Here is a 10,843-nt window from a genome sequence, read left to right on the forward strand (position 1 = left end):
GGCATTATATATATATATATATATATATATATATATATATATATACAAAAAAATACTGTAATTATGTGCCATTAGGCTACTCCTTTAATACATCTACATTAATAATATAATAAAATTCTGTATGAATATCCAACATTTCTGCCACAATACCATGGTACAATTAGTGTTACTACAGTAAATCCATGGTAAATTATGGCGATTTAAACGTAACGATAAAAAGCCTTCTGACCGTTTTCCCTGTTTGTCAGCGCTGTTTCATCTGGCTTTAAACTAGTTTAAATCACAGAGACGTGTTCTTCGCTGGATCTCACATTGCTGTTTAGTGGTTGCGTGACCGAGGTGATCAAGTGAACGCATCTGCACTAGTAAGCTCGCGCTGCGCTGCTTTTTGAACTTTGAGCCGAGCGGATAAATGGTCCTTGTGGTGCGATTCAGATGAGTAGCCTATATAACTGAATTCATGCTACATTTTTATCCACAATTTCGTCATCTTTGGATGACAACTCAAGATTAGTTTTGCTTTCGCGTTTACTTTCGTTGCTGCATCCACACATTTTTTCCTCCTCGTGTTGAGGAAATGGGCGTGTACTAGTGCTGGGCGGTATACCGGTTCATACCGAATACCGGTGGTACCGTGAAACCGGTATAATTTTGAAAAATACCGTGATATAAATTTTTGGTCATACCGCCCAGCACTAGCGTGTACTTTGACATGCAAGCTAAATGCTGCATGCTGACTGGCTGTTGTCACGTTTATTTCTGCAGTGCAATTGGCTGTTAGATTAATCCATATATAGAGTAAAAATGTCCAGAGCTTATTATCGTTTTCGACATAAATATTATTACGATTCGATATGATATCGATTTTCGGCCCAGCCCTACTTTACCATACCATTATTTTAATTGAAATGGTTATTATTTACATTAACATTAAAAAAATGAGCATGTTCAATGGCATTTTGATATTTGTGGCTAATGAAATTGATACTGAAATTTTACTGCTATTAGTATCAACTACTGCGGTATTCTGACAACCCTTCATTTTGTTTGTTACCTCTGAGAATTTTCCATCACCAAACCACTGTAGCCAGCGCATGCCGTGGGAGGCCTGCCTCTTCCCTGTTGCTCTCCAGGTCACCACCATCCCTGGCCACCAAGAAAAGCCCTTTATTTTGCCCCAGACTAACTCTCCAATACCAAAGCCTTTATTGTCCTGAGGAGCAGAAATGTAAATAAGACACAGTTCACCATGATTTAATATTTTCTGTTCACTGATACCTGTAGAAGAAGTCACAAATGTCAAAATTTTTGTTCCCTTTCAGCCTGGAAATTTTGCTAAGTAATTTCTTTTGTGTTCCACAGAAAAAGTAAAATCATAAAGGTTTGAACTCGTAGATGTTAATTTATGAGTGAACTATTCCTTTAAATAAGATGGACAATTAACATGATCACTGCACAGATTTCTTTGATCCAGTTACACAAAAAAGGACAATCACATGCTCAGTAGCACTCAGATAGCTGGATTGAGCCTGGACTGAGTCACAAGCGAAACCTCTGACACTGAGCTTGTCTGAGCATGACTCTCAATCAATCAGGACCATTTCAGCAGCGCTGTTGTTTCCTCACCTGTGCGAGTGTCTGTGAGTATTTATGAGTCTGGTCAACAGTGACTTACCCAGATGCTACAACCCACAAAACCCCCATTCAAGACCTTCTCGGTCTCTTTGTCTTGGTCATAAGTGCTCTCTAAACGCACAGCTTCCTGTCTTAGTGATACGCAAAGGAGAGGATAAACCGTGAGAACAAAGGCTGTTATCTTCACATTCAAACAGAGTCATTCTAAGAGGTTACTGTTACATGTCAAAGGCAGGTGGACAAATACAGATACTCGTGTGTTGTTTGTGCATGAACATAAAGAGGAATGGGACATGATAGAATAGGTAGATGTGTGTGTGTGTGTGTGTGTGTGTGTGTCTGTGTGTGTGTGTGAGAGAGTTGTCCTGGTACCTTGTACTCAGAATGGCTGACTGTGTCAGTTGTCGAGGTGGATGTGGTGCTGCTCTGTGCAGAGTCTTTAGAGTCCTGTTCCATGAGTTCTAGTGCAGGACCCTCAGGAACACTAGATACCTACAAACACACACAATTACAATTCTCAGTAAAGGTATGTGAATAAACCACAAAACAAAAAAATTGCAACAAAAATAAAATTAAAACAAAAAAAATTCAAAATATTTACAATGATATTTACAATGACCTACATGATGATTTACAAAGTCTATGGGTCAAATGTAAACAAAACAAAACACGAAACAGAAAAATAAAACTTTAAAAATCAAAACAGAACAAATAACAAAACAAACCCCCAAAACATAAACAAAACAAAAATTAAAATAAAATAAATATAAATAAATAAAATAAAACAAAATTAAAAAGTTACAATGAAAGTCTAGGGGACAAATGTGTAGCTGCTGCTCTCACAGACTTCCAATGCATCTACATTTCTGTCAACACGTTTTATGTGTGTTTTTACAGACTGTGAGACAAGTCCAAATTATTTTTTGTGATAAGTGATGGCATGCCACAGAGATATCAACACAGCTTAAGTTGAATTTAACCTAAAGTAGTTGCACTGTGGAACATGGTAGCAGGTTTTAGCTGGTCATGACCTGTTTTTGCCAGCAGAACCCTTGGCTAAGATGGTCTTCCAGGGTTTTTTTTCTTGTGCAATGCCATACCGCACTGCTTAACTATCATAGTACAACACATTGTAGAATAAATATAGAATGTAGAATAATAAATTAACTAACTAGTCATGTAACTGTTAAACATCTGTCAATAAAACCACGCTGGTTCATAGGGTTGTCGTTAAGAATGTCACGCAAGTGGTGGAGTAGAAGCTTCTACTAATTAATTGGTTTGAGATTTAATTCATGTCAGAATATTGTTGTGATTAACAAACATGGCATCTAAGGACTACTTTGCTATGTTTGATCTCTGTTGTTTTGTTTTAATTCCAGCTGTTTGAACTAACTAATATTTATATATTTTTTATATTTAAATTTCTTTTGCAAATTCTCTCCAAACCATAATGCAATACACACTTTGTCTGTCTTTGCTCATTTCGCCACAACACAGACAAAACAACTATGGAAAAATATATCGCAAAGGGGGAGGGGTCATTTTTCCTACTTGAATTTCCAAGACCACTGTTTTGATTGGCTGGGGTACAGACAACTTCAGATGTCTGACAACATAAAGACACAGTGATAGACAGCTCAACTTAAAGGTGCTGAGATAAGTGTGAGGAGCTGACAGTGGCATGACTTTAATCTGCCGTGAGGGTGATCTCTGTACATCAGCCTTGATTTCACTGTGTCTGACAGACAGAAATTCACTTAAAGAATAAAGAGGCTTTGTGTGTACGAATGTGAGCATTACCAGGTTGTTGTGATCCTGTTTGCTATGTCCCCTCTCTCTGTTGCAGAGTTTACTGTGAGCTGTCAGTCCTGCCTGGAAAATAGTCCTTGGACGAGGCCTTTGCCGCAGACCCGTCTCACAACCGGACCCAATGTCAGCCTTTTCCTGAAACCATAATGCCGTGACAGTAAGCTGATGTATATGTGGAGCAAATATTCCCAGCTAACAAAAAAAGGTCCCCAGAACGTCCTCCAAATAGCGAAGACATCCTCCGGACATTCAAGGGGATATTCACAGGACATCCAGTGACCATTCAGGACATTTAGGGGACTTTCGCTTTAAGTCCTCTGAATGTCATTTAATTTTACTTTTAGGCTAACCACAGACAACAGACACGTTGTAAGGAGCAAAATACGTTTATTTTAATTGAACAATTGAAATGTGCGGTGCTCTTATGTGTGTGTGTGTATCTTGGGTTGTCAGCTGTGGGGTTAGACCGTTGGCAATTCTTCCCGTTGGCTTCAAACCTAAAACAACAAAATGAACACATTCAGCAGTGTTTTGATGTTATATGTCTAGGAGTATCGTTTGTCCATTGAAAAAAGATTTGAAAAGACTGTTGACAATTTGGATTTAGACCAAGGTCCGAAATCTAGCGCACATATGAAGATATCTAGGCTATCCTAAATGGGCTTTTTGCCACTTATAGGCATCTCAGTGTGTATTTACCATATGAAAATTCAATATTTAAGTTCAATATTTGTTGATATTAGATACATTAATCATTTCAGCTTTACATGCTAGCTTCGAAAGTGTTCACATAACGGTCAGCAGCCATACACGACGGACAACAGCTTCAGCAAATCTATTAAAAGGTAAACTTTTCATAAAATGTAAACATTACAAGATACACAGTGGTTGGTTACGATAACTAATGTCTACAAATCTAAAATTAAAAATACCTTTTTGACCAACTAAAGAGAAAACTCAAGGCCATGTCGGAGGAAATCACAGGGAGGACCGTTAACGGTCTCTACGCAGCTGAGCGTTGCCATGGATGCTGCGTGCCTTAAAGAATGGCGTCACTCGGTCCTTGATCAGGTGCATTTAATCTTCACTTGCTTGTATCTCCCAATGTGGCTATATTATATTACACTTTTGTTGCTGTTGATATTTGACCTGCAAGTGCTATACCAGTCTTAAAGGGGAAGGGAAGCAGTCAGACAAGTTTACATTATTTAGTAAAGTGGCTTCCACTTTAATTAAAAAATATATAACAAGCACAATTAATGTAACTGTTTTAAAGAAAAAGTATGTTTTGCTATAGCTTTTGGAGCAAGGGTGCCGCCATCTCGCAATATACCACAGCGTGTGACGTCACGGGGTCGGTTCGCTCCGTTGGCCAGTGAAGAAATATAAGCATTTCTTTACTTTTTAAACACACAAATGTGCTTGGTTTTCACCATAATTGCATGAATATCGAACACCAAACTGTCTAAATCACGAAGTTTTGATCGTGGTATCCCAAACATTGTTTTCATAATGTGAGGTGCAACGCGATGTAAACAAAAAACCGCTTTGTATAATATCATTCATGTGGCATCTTTATTGATATGACAGACATATTTGCATTACACTGACTCGTTCACCAGTAAATGGTATGTAAGATATTTTATGTTCACCTGCGAATACAATATGCTTACCTGCTGTATCTAATCACCTATCTGAACGATCGGCTTCCTCACGTTTATCATTCTAACATTATTCTTTTAAAGTTGATCATTGTTTTAAGCCTTGCCAGCTTAAACAGTAAAGTGTTTTAAGTCATTCAAGCGCAAGACTAGTGCTGTGTTCAAAATATCGATACGACGATGTATCGTCACAGAGATTTGACGATACGAGTATCGATACAGCTGGCCCTGTATCGATATTGTGGCACGTGTGCAGTAGTGGACTACTTACTTTGTTTAAAATTTTACAACGTTTAAAATTGAGTAGAAAAGTGCGAGGTTTCTAAAAAAGAATGAATAGAACATATATAGGCTACAACAAGGTTTAACCTGGCCGCAGAGGAAAACAACTGGGTTGCCTGATATAAAGAGACGTAATCCCCAAAACAGAGCTTTACACTTGCGCAATACGGAAATATCTGCTAAATGTGCTACTTATCATTGTCAACCTGGCAACCATATGCTCGCGCTCTCTCTCCACTGTGGATAAACGCGCTTGCTTTATAGTTAGAAATGGCACTATAGTAAGCAGTGTTTAATAAACAGCTGTTTTTATAAATTCTTCTGAGGTGAAATTCAGTGCAGTCCCGTATCGTGATACGTATCGTATCGGGGCCTCTGTATCGTGATACGTATCGTATCGTGACTTTGCTGGTGATACACAGCCCTACGCAAGACAGTGCTAAAGAGATTTCAGTGCGGTGCTCGCGTGCTGTGATAGACCGGTTCAGTTCTGTTTGACATGTAAATGGGTAGGATTCATTTATTTACATTTACATTCATTTATTTGTCTTACCTGTGTTATTTTCCGCTTTCTTTTCCAGCAATGTGCTTTTCTATTCTTCATGTTTTCCTTGGCTGCATTCATCAGTCGACTCTAGCATTCTTTTAGAGCCCCTGGGATTCAACCTTATTTTCTTATGTATGGGGAATACATAGGGCCTAATAAATTGTAGCCTATATTCAATAATATTATTGAAGGGTATCATGTTTTTGATGTTTAAATGATAGCCTAACTGCTGAAAACGCATTTTGATTAGTTGATCTTTATTTACAGAAGTTAATCCTTAATTTTTTTCCAGAAGTGAAAGTTGTTAATGTTTAACATTAACTTCAATTTACAATGAATTCAAATCTATTATTTTTACTATAGTGAAAAAAAATAATAATATCATAATATCAATCTGCAAAACAAAACAAAACATGTTTTTTGCATTCAATCCATTATCACAGTTAAATCAAGGGATTTTGTTTTAAGGAATAACCACATCCCCTTTAAAATCCATGAGTTTATATTTTAGATTAATTTTTACTTTGTCCGAGTTGCAAGGTGTCAGATCTGATAATAAAAGGCCACGCATGGGTGACTGGATTTTGTTGCTATGGAAATGGCAGATGAGGGAAGAAATAGGGACGTTCGCAAACGTGGATGAATATGTCCTCAGAACGTCTATCAGTGTACTTTACAAAGCGGACAGAATGCGGACGTCCTCAGAACGTCCGCCAGCAAATGTGGTTCGACTTTTATGGGTTTTTCAATGGCCACTATCACTACAGTGTAGGGTGGCTTATTTTTTTTCTTTTACTGATAATTAATGTCAATTACCGTATTGACCCGAATATAAGACCATGTTTTTTTCTTGGAAATGGTCTCATTTGTTAATATCAGCTAATATTAACTAACATGAACTAACTAATGTTACTTTGTTAATGTTATTGAATGAATGTTCATTTTCGTGTCAGTTCATAGAGCATTAACTAATGTGTAAAAGATACTACTTTTGATCTTAAAAATTTATTAATGTTACCTTTAGCTAAGATTAATAAATGCAGTAGAAGTATTGTTCATTGTTAGTTCATGTTAACTAATGTTAACAACTGAAACCTTACTGTAAAGTGTTACCTATATATGATATATGATATGATATGATCAAATTGTTGAAATTAATTGAATATGATTATTTATTATGATTAATTACATTCTTTCTAAATTTACTTGTTATCTGCTGCATATTTACAATTTTATAGACAGGAATTGTCAAGTAATGAGCTCAATTCAACTTACTCAATATTTCACAAACTAATTTGATATATTTAATAATTTCACCTAAAAACGGTTAAAGGCAACCTGCTACACACAGTACAGCACCTGTTCAGTCTGTAAACTGTATAAATGCCCATAATCTGACTCATATCTTCTATGTTTTGCTTTTTTTTTCTCTTTGCACTAGATGCACAAGTTTTATCAATACAGAGTAAAACCGCAGATCAGCATAAGCACCACAGAACAGATATAAAATAGTCAATTCTGCTTATCATGATTTATCTGATTGTAAGGAGTCTTTGCAGTAGAGAATGAATAGCCCTTATCACCTTGAACAGTGAAATGTGTTGATGGAACAGATATGTATCACAACAACACACACATAGACATGCATACACATGCACACAGTTTGCAGTTAGCATGCATGTGAATGGCAGAGTGTTTGTTTAAAGGGGGGCAGGAATGCTGCACAATGTGATCTTCTGCTAATCGTATTTCATTACGCTGATAATGCACAGAGGACCACAAAAGTGATACCAAACTCAGGTTTCTATGTGTTTTCCTGCATCTGTTCAGACAGGTTTCATGATGTTTGTTTATGAACGTGAATTGTGGTGAATGAATGGACGCATATATGATTACACCACTCATTTTGTTGTGTTTTTCTTCTCAATTATTTAACAATACTGCCATTGGTTTAAAAAATAATAATATTTCCTTTAGTAAAGCAACTATGTTTTGTCCTGTTTCAGCCATGTGTCTGGAAACAGCAGCAAAATGAACTTTGGAATGTGAACCGTTCTGTCAGTGTGCGATAAGATCAGATGTGTAGTACGTAAATTCTCACCTCACTGTAGGAGGAATCCCAGGCGCTGTCTTCCTCTGTGTCAGAGCGCTTACGAGATCTCTTTCTTCCGATGCTGTTCTCACTCTCATCTGAAAGAATAAGAGAGTTCATGAAAAGGTATAAGAAATTTCAGACACTTAGATATACTGCATAATACTTTATCCTAAGCCTACCTGGTTATGAAATGTAAACACCAGAGTGATCATTTCATTTCATTTATTCAATTGTATTGAATAACAGTATGTAGTATTTGTAATAGTAATATAATATGTGACATAAATGAAGGACACTGTGTGATCAAAAACAGAAAAATAAATTCCAGACAGCAAATATTGCTCCTTAATAATCAAACTAATTTTTGACACTGTCTGTAACACTGTTGATTTCCATTGAAAATACAAACAAAAAAGCTAAGGCACTGCACCAAGATAAACATTATAACACAGTGCTCCAAAAGTATGGCCACATTTGTGTTAAAATAAGACTAGTGCGACAGAATTGCTAAAGTTATAACCAATCTTTAAATTCCTGTCATAATCATCAGGATATCTAGCATTCACATGTAAATACACATTTAAATTTGACAGGAATTACATTGATAACAGTAGTACTAGTGATAAAGTAGTAGTAGTCTGTGTACCTGCGGGTGAGGCTGCGCCTCCGTTCTGTTTGGGGCAGAAAGGTGAAGGTGGCTCTGCCGCAGTCAGTGGGCTGTTCTCATTGGTCATCTCCAGACCGCTGTCGTTCTCTGACAATCCCTCTTTCACCGACATGTCACCATTCACAGCAGCCTGAAAAAAAGAGACATTCTGTTTACAAGAATGTCACCTGGCAAAACTTAGGTGTGTGACCGTACAGGTGTTTGCTATTCTCATTCATAAAAAAGATACTAATGGTAAGCAGGTCCAAACATCTCTACAACATCACTGTCACTCTAACACAGCGCCCATTATGGTTATCAACGAATGATGACATTTAGCACCAGAGTCTGGGTCATGCTAACCAGCCAAACCAGGCAAACAAGGGTACCACGACGCATGTGTGTGCAATCCTCTGCTTGTAAACAAGGCGCAGCACATGTGTGTTCTACGTCAGCAGCATCACACGCATGCGTAGTGGTACTCTCGTGAATGGAAGAAGAATTGTTTAATAAAGTTGTTATTTTGGTTTTCTTTGCGCACAAGAAATATTCTCATAGCTTAAAGAAACGCAGCCTGCGTGAGCATTAGAGACTTGTATTTGTATTGTATTGTGTATTTACAATACTTTTTGGTCATTACTTTTCTAAAGGCTGTGCTATTAAGACTAATTAAGACAAATATGTTCTAATAGTGTTTAAACTAATAAACTGTAGATACAGTCTAGTCTATTAAAATGTTATATTTGCCATATTTGTTGGTTCATCTGAGAAAAAAATAAAAACTTTCAAGTAAAGACAAATATCAAAATGTACATAAATAACATACAGGTGAAAAATATTCATATGATATGACATTTTACAGCTTTATCCCCCAGCCCTCATTTGAACACTGCCAAAAAGTGAATTAGTGTTTCTGTATGAGGACATGCATATGAAAATTGAAAAACTATACTAATGAACCAGAGATAACACTGTTATCTATAAAGCACAGGCACTGAGTAAAGCACACAGGCTGAAGATTGTGTGTTCATGATTGTGGGAACAATACAGGCTGCTGTCACATTTCTGGAAATGTCCACTGGAATGCCAGACATCTTTCATGCCACAGCTGTGCTGCAGCGGATCAGAGGTCTTGCCAACATGCACACACAAGCACACACACTCACACCCACTCTCTCTCTCTCTCTCTCACACACACACACACACACACACACACTCCCACAAACCACAAAAATCACGCTGAACGTGTAAGTGGTTAGTCTTTACAACTTCTAAATAAAAATGGTTTGTGCATGCAAATATTCATCATGAAGCTTCCATGTTTACTATATGTGATGCGCTACATGTATGTGTGTTTATAAGTGACTAAAAGCCTAAATTAATTCAGTACATCATATAAAGCCATCGGATCTCTTCACAAGACTTGGATTAAACCAGGTTAAAATATTTATGGGATTTATTTGGAACAAGATGAGGTTGTGTAAATGATGACAGCATTTTCTTTTTTTGGTGAACTATCACTTCAAGTAAATTTGAAAATGTGTTCCTCACGTATAGGAATGACAATCCTGAAACATGCATTATTGCTAATGTCATCAGCATGATGCATAGGATCACCTCATGACCAAGTAAATCTCTCTATAGATCAAAGCACAAGCTGCTCAAATCACCTTAGCATGAACACACAAGAGTAAGCTTACATAAAGCTAAACCATGTATTCAGTTTAAGGAGGCAAGTAGAGGCTGGACAGGTGAAAGGGTTTATGGGCTCCACTCATTCAGTTTATCTTTCTACTGGCTCCTAATGACACCCCCTGCACTGGTTTTGCCTAAATGCTCAAGCTTTTGAAAGGCAGAAGAAAGTCAATGGATCAAACCAGGTGGTTCAGATCCCCTTTATACCACATAATACTACACATAGGGATGTAACGATTACCGGTTTGACGATAAATCATGATAAAAATTCCCCACGGCGCTTTGTCCACGGAGTTTACGGGAAAATTCAGTTTTTTCATAAGCGCCACCTGCTGTCAGAGAGTGGATTTACAGAGACTTATATTTACATTCAGTCTGTGTGCAGTTTCTGTCTGGCCAAAAACGGACCGAATTTGCATGCCTTGCTGTAAATTTAGACCGGTTGATGAAAAACAAGCTTATGTGGATTC

General features: G+C 37.3%; 1 protein-coding gene across 1 annotated transcript in view; it reads right to left on the reverse strand.

Annotated features, from left to right (window-relative positions):
- Positions 1–10,843, reverse strand: part of dnmt3bb.1 (DNA (cytosine-5-)-methyltransferase 3 beta, duplicate b.1) — a 44,876-nt gene that overhangs the window by 21,943 nt on the left and 12,090 nt on the right. Inside the window, exons 3-7 of the mRNA XM_016562617.1 lie at positions 8,679–8,829; positions 8,039–8,127; positions 3,439–3,582; positions 2,008–2,127; positions 1,055–1,213 (exon numbers count right to left, since the gene is read on the reverse strand). Of these exons, the coding sequence (XP_016418103.1) occupies positions 1,055–1,213; positions 2,008–2,127; positions 3,439–3,582; positions 8,039–8,127; positions 8,679–8,829 (663 nt within the window). The remainder of the gene's footprint in view (positions 1–1,054; positions 1,214–2,007; positions 2,128–3,438; positions 3,583–8,038; positions 8,128–8,678; positions 8,830–10,843) is intronic.

The sequence above is a fragment of the Sinocyclocheilus rhinocerous genome, unplaced genomic scaffold, assembly GCF_001515625.1.
Source record: "Sinocyclocheilus rhinocerous isolate Xijiao unplaced genomic scaffold, SAMN03320098_v1.1 scaffold1251, whole genome shotgun sequence".
Taxonomy (NCBI): domain Eukaryota; kingdom Metazoa; phylum Chordata; class Actinopteri; order Cypriniformes; family Cyprinidae; genus Sinocyclocheilus; species Sinocyclocheilus rhinocerous.